This window comes from Eschscholzia californica, unplaced genomic scaffold (genome assembly GCF_041429995.1).
Source record: "Eschscholzia californica isolate CP2 unplaced genomic scaffold, dmEscCali1.0.p SCAF_4, whole genome shotgun sequence".
NCBI classification, from domain to species: domain Eukaryota; kingdom Viridiplantae; phylum Streptophyta; class Magnoliopsida; order Ranunculales; family Papaveraceae; genus Eschscholzia; species Eschscholzia californica.
Window position 1 is genome coordinate 39,695,894 of NW_028238461.1, and position 16,193 is coordinate 39,712,086.

Sequence of the window (16,193 nt, forward strand, 5' to 3'; positions counted from 1 at the left end):
AAGTAGTCTTTGAATTTATCAAAAACAGGATAGAGAACACTAGTAGCAGAACCCTCCACAAATCTCGAAGGCCCTGATTTCTCCCACACATAATTGTTGAGACTCGACTAGCAATATAAGATTTGGACAGTAGCAATCCTACGAAACCCAATTCAAAAAAATCTACCAAACCCTAAATACTTCAATTCTTGATTTCAAGCAAAATAGGTATGCTTGAAATCAAACTCAAAATATAAGCACCCCATGGACCCGCGCCCTTGATCAGGCCCAGCTCAAGGTGGGTCAGAAAATTTGGATTCAGCGATGGCTATTCCCACTCTTCTCATGTATAATCACTTAAAATGTCCACAAACTGACAAGAGGTGAAAAGTCATACAGCCAAGCTAATAGGATTAAGAGAAATGTACTGACTATTCAGTCCTATATAAGTAGAATCTCCCTCACTCCCTCCTTCCCAAATGTAAACTTTTGGTTTACCAATATCTTGTGGCGAGGCCAGAAACTATCATTTGTGTGGCACATTTTATTTACATAAATAATCTATGTTCGTAAATAAATAAAATGTTATCTATGTATTCATAATGTTTTACTGTACCAAATATCTTTTGGTCTTTGGATCGCTTTAATGGAGAAAAAGTTTGGTCCAAACAATAGCTTACCATAAGTAGAAAACAACAATGAAAAAAAAATTCAATTAACATATTGTTGTTTGATGTTAGAAAACTTTGAAAGCGACTCTCAGTCTTGTTATGCACTCCCTTTGACTTCGTAAATGTGATTTGACTGTTTTTGGTAAGAGACACCTAAAATTCAGTAGACTCGGGCCGAATGTTGTTACAAAATTTAGCTCAAGTGCACAGAATTCAACTTCAATATGCAAGAGTTGAAATAGTTGTACTTGAGCCAAATTTTGTAACAACATTTGGCCTGAGCAAGGGCGGACGCAGGAGCAGACTATCCCTGGCTGCAGCCAGGGATAGTTCTGTCAATATTACACTTGGGTAGGGTTAATTTAGTAAAAGCAGCCAGGGGTGAGGGGTCTTCTTTTCTCTTTTCTATTTTCTACTTTGAACCAGGAGAACGGAAGAACTAGAGAGAGAAAGAGCGTTTTGGACTTAAGTCTTCAACCGAGAGAATCCGAGAGAGAGAATCCGAGAGAGAGAGATCAAACCATGAATTGATCAGAGGTCTTAATCATTTTCTCCTTCTCATCTTCCCTACCATCATCATCTCTCTCTAATGCATATATAAATCGAAGATTCAAACTTCAAAGTGAAATCTAGGGTTCTTCATAAAATAATCAAGTAATCAACTAATCAAGGGGTTTATGCTTAGTTATCTACTGTCTAGGTAACTAATGTTCTTTAAGCATTATTATGCATATATTTTAATTTTGCCCTAATAATTGTGTACAATTTGTTCTTGTACTTGTTTGTTTGTTCTTATACTTGTCAATTTGTTCATTTTGCCCACAATCAAAATCATTAGAAGAACTAGTAAAGTACCATAAATCAGTGAACTAGACAAGAATAAGGTGGGTATTTAGCATAAACATCAATAGCTACAAGGATTCCTCTCCTGGAATTCAAATAACCAGTAATATAGGAACTAAGACCACCAAATTATTCAATCTTTCATGTTCTAGAGTAATTATCCGAACCTAGATTTGATACTACAGAAGTGTCGATCCTGGTTGTGATTTCATGGGGATCGATTACTAGGGCAAAATGTGGGATTTCTTTTGCTTAATCTTTAACAAGTTTTGATTTTTAAATGTGGGGTTTCTTTTGCTTACTCTTTAACAAGTTTTGATTTTAAATGTGAGGTTGTTTTTGTTTTTTTAGGTATTAGATGCTCCTGCACTACAAGATGAGTTTTATCTAAATCTTGTTGATTGGTCTGCAACTGCAAATAATGTGTTAGTTGTGGGGTTGGGTAATTGTGTTTATCTATGGAATGCTTGTAGTAGTAGTAAGGTAAGCTATTGGAAAATTTTTGATTTCGGTGTATACTGTTGTATTTATAGTTGATTATCAAACCTTTTGTGATGTTGTTCTTCTCCATGAATTCTTGCTTTGGCATTAGATCTTAGTTCTAAATCCTGCATTATTTTGTTTTATGAAGGTGACTAAGTTATGTGACTTAGGAATGGATGATAGTACCAGCTGAGATACTCTCACTATATGTTAGCTGTAATGGGTTCCCAATTATCGTATTGTATAGGTAGTCTTTTGGACAAAATTACGAATATAATTGTAACGAATGAACTTCGCATTCTTAATAGGTATGCTCTTACTTTTCATGTATCGTTTGTGTCAATAATGCTGCAAAATTGTACTTTGATATCAAAAATTGCATTTACATGTTACTTTCGGCGACTATATATTTACCGCCAGAAAAAATTTTAGTTATAAAAAATTTAGGCTAGTCCGGTGTAGTTTCAAATCCTGGCTCCGCCCTTGGGCCTGAGTCCACCGAATTCGAATGGTATCTAGTAGAAAGTGTTCGGCCCTCGTTGACATTGGTGAACTTGAGCAGATCTTGTAACCAAATCGACTCAAGTCCACCGATTCTGAACAAAACAAAATCGTGCGTCTTTAAAAGTTTTAGAATTTGAAGATGCTTTTAACTGACAGACTCTTCTAAGAAGAAGGAGAAGCACCATTAAACTTTCCTTCGATCTTATTTGAAAGATCTTAACCAATATATGAGCTTCACTTATCAAATTTCTAGTATTTGGACTATTTTCATATGGGCTTAAGTTGGAATATTGATTGTTTAATATTGGTCGTGGGCATTTAGGGTAAATGGGTTTCCCTAAGTGGGTTTGATTTCAATTTTTAAGGAAAGATCGTATTGGAGCTTGTGCGAACACGTGCCCTATAGATCCGTGGGGGCTTTGCCCCTGTCAATATCTACCTTGTCCGATATTCATTCTTGGAACATGGAATGCGTGGAATAAATTAAAAAATATTTGTACTGTGATTCATACTTACTATTCAGACTTTGCGACCGCACTCATAAAAGAGAGAGTTAATAAATCTATCTTAAGAAATATCTATGTGAGACTATATTCTCTTTACATGTCTCTTTACTCTTATAAGAATCATCAAGAAGAGATATTTAAGAGAGTGGGATGGTCCACATGAAGGATAAACTCTATTGTTGTAAAACATAATAAGCTATTAAACAAACATGCATATCTGCCTAGCTAGACTCTTATCTTGTTCTTGGTTAACACTACTTATCACTAGCCACTATCAATACAACACATCCTTAAGAAGTTTATACCTCCTACCAGTAGGTTTAGGAGAAGAAGATAAATTCTTTCCTTTTTGATGATTACCATCATCATTAGAATCTTCTCTGCTGTTCTTCTCATCACCCCTTCTTGGCGATTTGTTTGACGTTGCGGGTGACTCGCCGTGACTACTATGTCTACCTTTCGAAGATAACTTCTTCGAAGAAGACGGTGGTGATGATGATAATATTATACCTTGAAGTTTTCCACAACTAGTATTCTTCTCTTCACATAAACACCAATCACAAATCTCAGTAGGTATGGGTTTTGATTCTTCATAATAGTTGCTGCAGTATCTGTGTTTGTAATCAATTCAAACATAGTTAGATTACTACTAATAAGATAGAGATAGAGAGAGATGGTGAAGAACATACGAGTGTTGAAAGCGATGAGAACATTTTGAACAACGGAATAGTTGATCAGGGAAACCGATATCACCACACATACAGCAAACTGTATAAAGATCCACCATTATTGAAGCTTGAAGTTAATTAATTAAGTAAAAAAGCAGAGTACAGAGTCTAGATGAGAAAGAGATGATGGTTTAAGACGGTAGAAAGTAGAAATAGAAAGAGAAAGATGAGAAAGACAGCAAGACAAAATGAGGTGGGTCGGTTTAATTTAGTAAATATTCAATGCTTGTACTTGTGTGGTACAGTTTAGGTTTGAAGTTTGATTGACAATACCAATACAACATATTTCTAGTAAAGATACACAAGTAGGCCTTGTCTTATGAGGGCTAGGGGTAGATATATATTAGAGCATTTACTTTAGATTAATCGAATGTGTCAAGTATGAATTGAGTTTCTCTTTCCTAAGTGACACTATTGAGATACTCAATTCAAAGTATTTCTCCAGTGCAATACTCAAAAAATCTCAACATTTACCTCAGATTTAGTCTTGTTTCTTAATTTAATATATAAAATGACTATGTGGACCAATTGAGATATAACAATAAATGTTGAGATACTCAAAAAAAAAACTCAACAATTGAGTTTTCTTTTAAGTATCTCAACATTTATTGTTTATACGTCATATTGAGATTCTAATTGAGTGTTGCATTGTTTTCTGTTAAAAATTCAAATAATCCAATGTGTCAAATTGAGTTTTTCAAGTTAGGTGTTGCATTGGAGATGCTCTTACCAAGGAAAATACTTTTTAGTCCAACAAAAATATGCCCACAAGGCAAAAATGCATCTCATGTGCAATATCCGATTTATCAAGCCATTCGCCACACTTTTTATCAGATCAAGCAGCATTGTTGTATTACAAAAACAAAAAGAGAAATGCTAAAATCATAAAGGATTTTGACAAAAGAAGTTGTCCATCTGATTTGACGGTTGTAATTTGAAATTTTGATTATATCTGGATCGTTGAGAGATGACTATCACAATCGCCACATCAACTGGGTAACTTCTTTTGTCAAAATCCTTTTTGATTTTAGCATTTCCCAAACAAAAATGACAAATTCCTATCTTTTCTACCGCCTTCACAGCTATCTTGATGATGTTCTTCATCAGATTACTAGATGGCGGAAGATGTGAAAATTTGTTGGAAGTTTGTTTCTTATAATTGATTTTGCAAAATTCTTCGCATCATGATTTTCACACTCTAGTTGGTGATTTGGTCCATATTTGTCTTCTTCAGACTTTTGGCACATTTCAAGCAAATTGGAATTAAGGATCACATTGTTGATCATCACTTGAGGGCAAGTTCGGTCTCGGATGGAGAGTATGATGACAATGACGGGCGTCACAACCATCTCACTTAAGTTTAGATCTAAGTTTAAGTATTTTATTTGTTTAGGAGTTTTCAAGTTTAGGTATTTTATATGTTTAAGAGTTTCTAAATTTAGGTACTTTATTTACTTTTAAATTAGCAGTAGTAGCAACCAAGGAAACTAGAGTTTTAGTAATTATTTCCTTCCTAGTTTGTATTTATGTAGAAGTGTCTAAAACTCTATAAAAAGAGTTTAGTATGTCCTTGTTATTTACATCTACAAATATTCAGGGGCGGATCTATAGGTGGGCTACGCCGGGCTGCAGCTAGCCCGGGTTTTCCCACCTGTAACTTCTACCTTGTGTTGACTTTTTAACGATGTAGCCTGAGTCTTTCCACCTGACTTATACTTTGCGTTGAGCTTTTTAACTAAATACTTTAGTAGCTCAGTTGGTAAGGCATGAGGTTGATACCCATGAGGTTGTGTGTTCAAGTCTCCTTACTAGCAATATTTTTTTAAAACTAGTTCGTATATTTCTTCACTATTTTAAGGTTTAACTCTTGCGTATATTTCTTCTCTATTTTAAACTAGTGGCCTTACTAGCAATAAAGTTCTTCACTATTTTAAACTAGTTCTTATATTAACATCCGCAAAGATTCTTATTAGTATTAAACCCAATAATGTCTATTTTGTATAAAAGATAGATATGGATGGATCCAATGATATTATGATGTAGTTTAGCCAAAATACTAAATTTTTCCAAATATAAATGTGAACTAGCACTATGATAGGGGATGTATAGAAATTGAAAATTTTCGTGAACCCTTAATATCAGTTCAGCCCGCCCATACTCAAATTCCTGACTCCGCCTCTGTAAATATTGAATGAAAATTATCTTGATTGCAACTTCTTTTATATTTAATTTAGTTTAACTTAGTTTAGGTTATCGTAATTCTAATAATGGATTTTATTACTTTATTGTTTGCACAACAATCTACATCAATCACCCCGTCTAAATTATAGTCTCCAAATATATAACAAACACAGCTACATCACCTTCACAAACCTTGCTTGACATTCTACTCAATCCCCTCAGTTGATCTCTTTAGTGTTCATGCATCAACACAGTCCACATCTTGAAACATTTTCAATCTAGAAAATACTGAAATGAACACTACAACAACTCCCAAGAGGTCAAAGAAAGTCAAAGTAAAGGATCTAAGTTACATATTATGGTGCTGCTTGACAAGCATTAGAGGGCTGACTATTATCTTTGATGGACATGACTTTATCATAAAGTAAACCAGCTAACCCTCCACCTATAAAAGGTCCCACCCAGTAAACCCAGTGATTCTTAAAATTACTAGTGATTATAGAAGGCCCAAATGATCTGGCTGGGTTCATTGAACCACCTGTAAATGGACCAATGGCTAATATATTGACTCCTGCAATAAACCCTGTAACAATAGCTCCAATAACACCATCTGATGGTCCCCTTAGTGGGTCCCTTGCTGAAAATACAGTGTATACAAGACTGAATGTTGCCATTGTCTCCATCAATGTCCCTCCAAATCCTGTCATCCTTTCATCCAATGCATGTGTTGGCATACCCTGAACAAAAAAAAATAAAATCTTCTTTGTTAACTTATATGAGCTTAATAAATAGTATACACTTGCCTAATAGTCCAATATAATTCACTTGCCTAATAGTCCAATATAAATAGTATACACTTGCCTAATAGTCCAATATAATTCACTTATTATGGAAACATCATAACTGTAATTTTGGATCATTACATGTTGCACAATCCGACATTGATACAGTATGATTAAACGTTTAAGTTGTCATAAGAAAAAAACCTAAACGCTATGAAAAAGAATTGCTGTCTACTCAACAAAACTTCCCAATCCGACATTGATACCGTATGATTAAACGTTTAAGTTGTCATAAGAAATACATAATCATAAGCCACATGTAACGATGCAAAATTTACTTTTACAATACAGAGCGAAAAAAAAAGTTCAAAGAAGTCAAGAAGTCGTTATAAATAGTTAATCTTTAGGTTTCTTTTATAGGACACATAAAGGATTTGATATAAAGGTAAAAGCTAGGTTATAAGTGTCATAGTACCTTAACATTCTAAAGAAAAAGTTCTACAAATTTGTATCAGCACTAGTAAAATATTTAACCTTTTTTTCTTGTTGAATGCACTGATCCACAAAGCCTCCCTAAAAAGGTGGTAATCTATGTTGTTGTCTACAACTTTGAACAAAATGTAACCTTTAGTGGTGAGGTTTCGAGTCCTCTATTGAAAATAGAAAAAGAAGCCATCTCAATATTTCCTATTTAAAAGGAAATTGATAGCTTAGATGTTAATATTGATTGTGTTAACCTTCTTTGTCCTAGTGTTGCACTGCGACTCAATAGTTAAATTTGGAAGTGAATGTGAAAACGTACTTTTATTAACTACTTTTTGAAAATCTTAATAGCAAAAGTAACAACAGTGCAAGATTCTGATTCAAACTCTAAATTAGTACAGTTCTCGTGTTTTCCAAAATTTACCTGCCCTGTTGTGACTAACATCAAAATAAGACATGCTAACATGGAACCCAACAGTTGTGCCATAACGTAACAAATGCCGGCTAAGATCCTGATATGGCCTACCAAGACATATGCAAATGTAACAGCTGGATTCACATGTCCACCTGGAGGTGAAATGTAAACTGCTACTGTGAAAGCGAAAGCGTGTGCCACTGCAACTGCTAAGAGATCTGTTTCAGCTGTCTGAGAATCATATGTCATCAACTTACCTGCGTACATGAACAAAGAAACTTAATAGAAATGATAAAGAAATAATAACATTCATATGAAGAAAAAATATGGACCATTCCATTTTTTACCATTTCTTAAGTTAATTTTGTATGTTGTTTGTTATAATTAACTTTTACTCTAAATATTACTAAACAATTTAATAGGAACAGAAGATCCATATATTTACTCAGTTATAAACCTGTTTAGACGATTTATTTATACATGTAAAACTCTGATTATTAATTAATTGGATGACTAGAAAAGGAAAATTGGTGAGAGAGATTAATGAATATTTGTAGAGCATATATACCAGCAGAGATGGCAGAACCAACACCGACGAAGACGAAGATAAAAGAAGAGATAAGCTCAGAAAGGTAAGAACGAAGGGAAGAAGGCGCAAATAAGTCCTCCATGAAATCAAGTGTCTTTGATCCTAGTTTTAAGAATGATGATACTCTCATTTCGATCTTTCACTCTTATTACCTACTCCTTAATTTCCTTCTTTATTCAACAAATTCTAATTAGTAGTAACCGTTGTTAACTACCCACTAGAAAGGCCTAGCTTTCGGTTTATTAACTGGACAAGATTTCATAGGCCCTTCTTTCCGGGTACATAAATTTTTGTAGTAAAAAGAAGAAAAATCAGATCCCGCCCTCATTTTATGTGACCAGAAGTGAACTAAAAAATTGTGGCCTTATACCTTGTAGATACTAAGAGTGCCTACCAGTCATTTGCAGACTATTTTTAGTTGGGGAAAGCCAAACCCATTAAGGGTCTTAACGACGGTGAATCGGTGGGACTCGATTAGTTTCCAAGTAAGAATCGTGTGAATAAACTTTGAGATATTTTTGTACTTTTTGTATATCAAGTCTTTCAATATGTGTATATCTTATTATGTAAAGTTTTATGTAGTTGTAAACCCATTAGTATAAATTTAATACAAGAGATCAGTCTACAACCATTCTGTTTACCATACCTATTGATTACTTTCCGCTCTAGACAATTAAATTCGGTCTACTTCAATTTGATCTGATTGATTCGATTTAATTTGGTTTCATTCGATTAGTGTGTTCAACCGTCAAATATTTAATTACTTAAAAATGTTAACATCCTTTTAAAAATCATATGATGTTACATGGGTTTCCCCATATTCTCAATTGAAATTTTTTATTGCATAAAAGTGTTTTAAACTAGTCCATATTGTTTGATAATAGTTTATTACAGGTAATCTATTGGTTCGGTCCGAACCTTTCCAAACTGTTCAAGCCGAAGTCAACTACTCACTAAAGAGCATCTAGTTTTCCGTTTATTAAATAGACAAATTTTTTATGTCATTGTTCGAAAAAAAAAGCGAAGTAGAAAAAAAATTTGAGTGAGAACATCTGATTTTTCGCACAAACAGGATCTTTTGACGTGGCCGAAGTCAACTATCCACCATCAGACACTACCATCTAAGACACAGAAGAAAGAATAGACAGGAGAAAGAGATGAGTGAAGAAAGAGGAAAGATAGGCATTAGTTGGGTTATTGGATTGATCACTTCTCTCCAAAAAAATTTCATAACCATAGCAATACCTTTTGTGGCCGTAGCAACGACCCTGTCTATGGCCGTGCCATTAGTTGGAAAGTCATGCAAATTTCCCAAATTAACAGTGTCAAAGGAACCTCGAAACGATCTAATTTGCTTCATTTATGATTTCAATGTAACTTCGACGTATAGTAATCCAAAAATTGCAACCCGGAAAAACACAAACCCACAATTATATCCGAAGATTTGATAAGAGATTAGAAGAAACCTTGAGAAGAGTCATAAGTTAGATAAAAGCTTCTCTTGATTTTGTAGGTAATTCAAGATCTGGCTCAGAAGGACTTAGTGGGGAGAAGTAGCTTTCCACCATGTCTTCAGTTACTTGCTCCAGAGATGGAGGATCCCACTGCAAATGTTTGAATAAGAAAAATATCATTTAATAATGCTCTTGCGGTGTTTCTGTTTTATTTTATTTTCGATTCTAGATCTAAAATCTGACTCGAGATTTGAAGCGACTCAAGATTGACTTTAGAATGTTTGTTTTATGTCTAACTTGTGCTTTTAACTCGTTTGCATGGCTGACGACGGGTGATTTTTGGGTCCATTTGAATCAGGCGTAAAATACGTCTGAATTCTGAAATGATTATTTTGCCCTAACCAAAACAAGTCTGACTCAGACAGCTAAAACTCAGGCAAGTCTGGTCAGACTGCTCAAATTCGACAAATCACACAAGTCAGACTCAGACAGCTCAAACTCAGACAAGTCAGACTCCAGCGAGTCAGATTCTCTGACGCTTAAAAAATAAACATCACCATAGTTTCATAATAGAAGATCTGTCTAACCTTAGGCACAAAATCCTTGTCAACCAAGCGTGCCCGAACACCCTGTGGAATTGAAACAACTCCAATAAGAAACCCAAAATCTCTGCAAATTTACTAAAAGAAATCAGATCATACCTCACAGAAATTGTTGGACTCTTGTCTGGAGATTCCTTGAAGACTCATCCGATACTCACGGACCAGGCACTGATCGAAACTTTGTAATCTACCTTCTCGTATCTAGGTCAGTAGTATATGCAGTTTTAGACTTAAAAGAATCTGATCAGTAAGAACAAAGCCAAGAAAGAAATCTAAGAATGGACTTACAGATTTCAGGGAAACTTTCAAGCTTAATGGTGATGCTTGTTTAAGTTTCACTAGAGCTGAGTTACACCATTCATTATTTGATCTACTTGCCTCACTTTCCTGAAAGATAAAGTGGTGTTAAAAAGCATAACTACATCAATGGAATGTTCCGATATTGATTTCACAATTTCAACTTACTTTTACAACAAGTAATCCAATTTCTGATCACTTCTCTCATATATCATCACGTAACCAAGAAGGCGAGAACATAATGAAAACAAACTGATTTTTCCAACATCAACGTTTTGAGACAGTAACAGCGTAGTTATAGGACCAAAATCTCACTTTTTTATCACATAAATTTAACTTTTTACTGGTTCTGGATTTTGAAAATATGGGCAGAAGTAGGGGTGTCAACAGATATTCAAAAATCCGAGTTCTTGTTTTGAAATCAAATTGTTTAAGATTTATTCCAATTTTTCGATATGCTTGTTAGAAAATGTTGTTATAGAGTACGGATTTGGATATTTGGTCAGCTTCCGTACTTCGTATCTTTGAGATTTGAGACTCCGAGAGGATACTGGAGAATTAAGATCTAATAAAATTCACAAACAGATATTATAGAACTTACCAAAGCATCAACAATCTCCTCAACCGTATCATGTTTGAAACATTTATCAATAGTCTCGATCCTGAATGGTAAGTAGTGAAAACATATTAATCAATCAAACAAAATGAGTCTTAATTTTCAGAATGAACTGCAAAATAAGAGACTAACTCAAAACAAAGCAAAACCATAGGATGTAGATCTGCAGGTTTCTGATCTCTTATCAAATCATTTTTGCATACAATTATAAATCCAAACATCGGATGAGGAAGATCTTTAAATACCTATGCATGAAACTCTTCTTATCCGGATAATCAAGATCACCATATTCCTGAAGAGAAGTCTCTATAACAGATGGATCATCCGTTACCAATTTACTAAGCCGATCTTCAATCGAAGGAAGTTTCTGTCAAAGAAGACGTATTATGTGGAGAAGAAATATAGAAACACCTAGGAGAAAAAGGCAACAAAGAACAAACTGCACTGAGTGAATAATGTGTAGCAAGACCACAAGCCATCATTTCTAAGCCATTAAGTTTTTCTCCTGTAAGACCAATATATTCCCCTGCAAAGCAAACATGACATCACATTGATAAATCAGTAAGAACTCGTACTTTTCGATATTAATCTGATAAGAATATTTAGCTCAACTCATAAATTCTTTCCATTTTACAACTGGGTAACAAATTGAAACCAGGTCAATTATCTCGGCGATGTATGAACTCATATACGTTCTATGAGTAAAAAAGAAAAAATGAAAGTACTAACCAAGGTAACCAGGAAGATGAGAAAGGTAGAAGGATGCCCCAGCATCTGGATGGAAACCAATTAGAGTTTCCGGAGTAGCAAAAATCTGCATATGTTTCGTTAATGTAAATCACCCATAAGCAAAATAAGAAAAACTTTTGGTGGTGTTTATATTTTCTTTGTCTGAAATTGACTCGCGACTCGTCTGAGTCCAACTTGTCTGAATCTTAGTCGGCTAAGTCTGACTTGTTTTGCTCAGGTGCACAATAGTCATTTCAAAATTTCAAGTTATTTCAGACAATCGGCTCTTCATTCAGAAATTTCTATTTCTAAGTCAACTGGACCCAAAATCAGCTCGAGTCATCATTCAAAATTCAAACGAGTAAGAACTAAGCATTCAAGTCAAGTGAAAAGGAATCAGTCAAACCTGACTTGAGACAATTCAGACCTAAATTTGAGAAGAAAAACTAACACTGACAGTAAAATAAAAGTGTAAAACAAAATAAACCCCCAAAGAAAGCCCAGTTATGGCCTTCTGTCAATATGACATTCTAAAGAAGAAACTACCATAGTCCGCATAAAACACAAGAACCACCAAGATCTAATACTAATGTAGTAACACATACACCAAGTAAAGATGCATGATTTAATCTGACCCCAAAAGGTCAAGGGTCCGAGACTTCGTACTAAGGTGTGAAGAGGAATGTAGTAACACATACAGTTTTATCGGTCGCCACACGGAAAGTCCCAGGAATCGAAATCCCTGCTCCTCCTCCCATAGTAACACCATTCAATAGAGCAACCTACAATATAGTGATAAAATGAAGGTGTTAATATTCTAGTTCAATTTTTGAAACATTAACTGCCTATATTAAACGGTTACCTCTTAACAGGGAGAATGTAGAACTAAGGTACTAACTTTTACTTGTTAATATCAAATACAAGGGAGTCCTAAAACTCACATGTGGCTTCAAATATGTTCCAACAAGGTACATAAAACTATATGCTGATCTGAAGAACTCCTTACATGGTTCTATGTTTCCTGCTTACAGTAAATAATACAAGATTTTTAAGGTATTAATGTTTATTAAGACACGCAAATCTGATTGACAAAAGAAAAGAATATGGATCATACATTTTGAAGAAAAAATAGACGTATCATTACGATATATAAAATAGCACAAATATCGCATACAGGGAAAAAAACAATGACTACGTGAGAAAAATATTAGGAACTAAAGCTATTGAAAAGTCAGATCAAATTTTCCCATTTTCAGTCTGAATAGCTAGATCAAATTTCTACCGAAACCGAAATTTCATTCCTTGCTTCCGCATACCGTTAAAATATCAAACGAAAACAAAAAATAGCAAGATTAAGAGATTTAGGTTATAGTGTTTAGCCATTCTACATAATCCTCACATCTTTACAATGACCACTTCAACATTAGACTACAAGTAAACATGAAGTGCCACATGATCCAACACTAGAACCTGTGTGGCTGTGTGATCTTTCAACCTTGAGCCTTGAAGGAAACGACGGGTTTAGACTCTTTACATGCCTAAGAAATCTTTTTGGAAATTACATAATCAAAGTAATTCCAATTACTTTACGTGTCCTAGAAAAATAACAAAAAGGTCTAAACCCTGTAAAACAAAATCTAGCAAAGCCTATCGCTTCTGTCATACTTTAGTCAGACTCAATTGCCTATTTGGCTTATAAACAAAACAAAAGACACCAAGATTAATTTGGTTACAACTTACAAGGTTGAGTTCAAGTTAAGAACATCTTAGATAACAAGTAAACCCAAATATTTCCACTTGTATCGTTTCGTTAAACCTATCAGAAAATGGTGGAGTATCATCAACCTCTACTACATAACTCATCACTATATAAAACACTAATCACTTACCATTTCATTTTAATTGCATTCAAACCAAGGAATGAAACTTCCCGAAATTTCACAGAAATTTCGCGAAAAGTTTCCTAAAATGAGATTAGGTGCACGAAATAACACTTACAACTATTTCCTGCATAGTTTCCACCGACATGATAGAAATTTCCACCGAAGTTGTGGGAAATATCGAAATTTCCACCGACATGATGGAAATTTCGACCGACATAGTAGAAGTCTAGCAATAAAACCGGAGAAACTAATACTAGAAACATATCCATTTCTTCGTCTTTTTCATCTTCATTTCTCTTAGATCTTTCTTGATTTTTATGTTATGGTTACCATGGTTTTTAAAATCTATTTGAATGATTTACGCCTTGACTTAACTGCCTAAATTGATTTTATCTTAGTAACACCTCTAATATAACTGTGTAATTGACGATACCTTCTCAAACTAACATAGTTTGTTAATTATTATCAGTAAGAATGTTATCTTTTGGGTGTTATAGCCACAAAATTATTCAATTTACCCCCGGAAGTAACTTTGTAATTGTTAATACTCCCTCAAACTAATAGCTAATGTTAAACATCATTTTTATGCTTCATTATGGTTTAATAATCTTGTTATACATAATTGCATCATATTTCTATAATTTCTGTAGATTTGTAAGATTTCCACACTGACCGAACATTTCTACGAAACGTTTCCACTTTAGGACCGACCGAAATTTCCACCGAAACCGAAATTTCATTCCTTGATTCAAACAAAATAAACCCAAGTACAAGTTTCATGTCAATACTAATAACAAAAGACTATCAACTCAATCCATTTGAACATTTAATTGATCAATCGAACAATTTATAAGAGTTCATCGTTAACAACTAGATTTCCGAAATCCTACTATCAAAATTGAAAACACCCTCACCTTCCTTAATTAAGCGATATAAAGCAACAATATCTCCACCAGCACAAAATGCCCTGCCACTGCCCTTCACATACCCAAAAAAATTAAAGCCCCATTCAACATGAAAAACAAAACTTGGACAAACAATTCACATCCAAAAACGAAAAATAAAATGCATTTTCACCTTCAATACAACAAACCCAATATCAGGATTTTCTTCCCATGATTCATACAATTTCTTCAACCTAACCGACTACAACAAAACAGAGATCACAATAATGAACTTCAAATCATAATTTGATGAAACGAGAACTTCACAAAATACCAAAATTTTAAAACCCAGATAGGAAAATCACATATTTTACTAAAAAAGTAATACCACATTAGTATTCAAAGCATTTAGAGCAATGGGTCTGTTAATAATGGCAGTCCGTGAACAAGCATTCCCTTGAACAAGAACCTGAAATTATTCAAGAACAAGAGAATAATACTAGAGTAGAAGAGATGAATTAAATATTGAAGTGAAATAGGTTGGTGTTTCAGGGAACTCACTTGACTTACGAGATCATCATCTGTATAGGAATTGTTGTTAGTGGGGTGAATAGAAGAGAGGTTTCTGTGAGGAGAGAGAAAACGAAGAGTGATCGAACGACGATTAGATAGTAGGTAGGTTTTTAAGCTCTGCATTTTTCTCCTCTTTTGGGTCTCTCTCTCTCTTTTGTGTCTTCCTAATGTCTAAATTTTAATTGGGTGCCATTGGGTGGAGGGGCCATGGGCCTCATCTCTAAAAGAAAACCCAATTAGGAATAAAGCCCAATCATAAAAGAAAATGGGTGCTTAGTCCTTCGCCCTTTTGCCCCATTGTACCCTCACTTATTAAGGTTCAAACAAGTCCAACCCGAAATTTCAACAAAAGTAAGAGCAAGTTGGAATGTTTTTCCATTTTACCAAGGTAACTAATATATGGACAAAAATTTTATATGCACAAATTAAGATGTCTGCGTTTATTGGTTAAAAATGTAATTTGTTACCAGAATAACCTCTTCTTCATGTCCAGTTCAGCTTAAGCCGGTCTACGCAACGCCTTCACATTCACACACTCAATTGTGAATCTTGTTATCAATAATAATGCCTCTTAACGTATCTGTCACGGAAAGGAAGAAAATTGTTCAAGGAAGAATAGTACTAGATAAACTTAACTGGCTAGTTAACAAAAACAAAAAGAAATTAGCAAGTCCAGTGAAAAGAGTAGAAAGGTCAAAGATCAACTAGGATCTATTATACCACTGAAGAAACTTGAGGTACATAAGGGCCTAGATCACCATATATCAGATCGAAAACGAAATTGTATGACATATACCAACATGAAGAGATTAACAAAACATGAAGAGATTAACAAAGAACACGAGAAGTACACATTTTAGAGAATACCTTGTTGTCGAGGCTCCCTTCTATTTGTAGGAAAGAAAAAGGGAAATGCGAGAAAGAAGAATGAGTCACGGACAAACACCTTATCAAGCTGGACATTTAATTAGTGACTTGATCATCACTTACC

At 34.4% G+C, this 16,193-nt stretch overlaps 3 protein-coding genes across 3 annotated transcripts; all 3 read right to left on the reverse strand.

Annotated features, from left to right (window-relative positions):
• Positions 1-3,193: 3,193 nt before the first annotated feature.
• LOC147544624 (zinc ion-binding protein) lies at positions 3,194-3,846 on the reverse strand. Its single transcript, XM_086633289.1, has 3 exons — positions 3,676-3,846; positions 3,434-3,597; positions 3,194-3,361 (listed from the first exon to the last, which is right to left on the reverse strand). The coding sequence occupies exons 1-3, from the start codon at positions 3,771-3,773 to the stop codon at positions 3,261-3,263; spliced, it is 363 nt and encodes a 120-aa protein (XP_086489415.1). The 5' UTR covers positions 3,774-3,846; the 3' UTR covers positions 3,194-3,260.
• A 2,235-nt stretch (positions 3,847-6,081) lies between these two features.
• LOC147544625 (putative aquaporin TIP-type RB7-18C) lies at positions 6,082-8,416 on the reverse strand. The gene is made up of 3 exons (XM_086633288.1): positions 8,144-8,416; positions 7,585-7,832; positions 6,082-6,632 (listed from the first exon to the last, which is right to left on the reverse strand). Exons 1-3 carry the CDS (start codon positions 8,292-8,294, stop codon positions 6,252-6,254), a joined length of 780 nt encoding a protein of 259 aa, XP_086489414.1. The 5' UTR covers positions 8,295-8,416; the 3' UTR covers positions 6,082-6,251.
• A 1,079-nt stretch (positions 8,417-9,495) lies between these two features.
• LOC147544626 (3-hydroxyisobutyryl-CoA hydrolase-like protein 1, mitochondrial) lies at positions 9,496-15,400 on the reverse strand. The gene is made up of 14 exons (XM_086633286.1): positions 15,191-15,400; positions 15,018-15,098; positions 14,823-14,891; positions 14,660-14,723; positions 12,804-12,883; positions 12,561-12,644; positions 11,863-11,947; positions 11,574-11,659; positions 11,379-11,500; positions 11,119-11,179; positions 10,509-10,607; positions 10,320-10,421; positions 10,206-10,247; positions 9,496-9,768 (listed from the first exon to the last, which is right to left on the reverse strand). The coding sequence occupies exons 1-14, from the start codon at positions 15,323-15,325 to the stop codon at positions 9,649-9,651; spliced, it is 1,230 nt and encodes a 409-aa protein (XP_086489412.1). The 5' UTR covers positions 15,326-15,400; the 3' UTR covers positions 9,496-9,648.
• Positions 15,401-16,193: the final 793 nt, after the last annotated feature.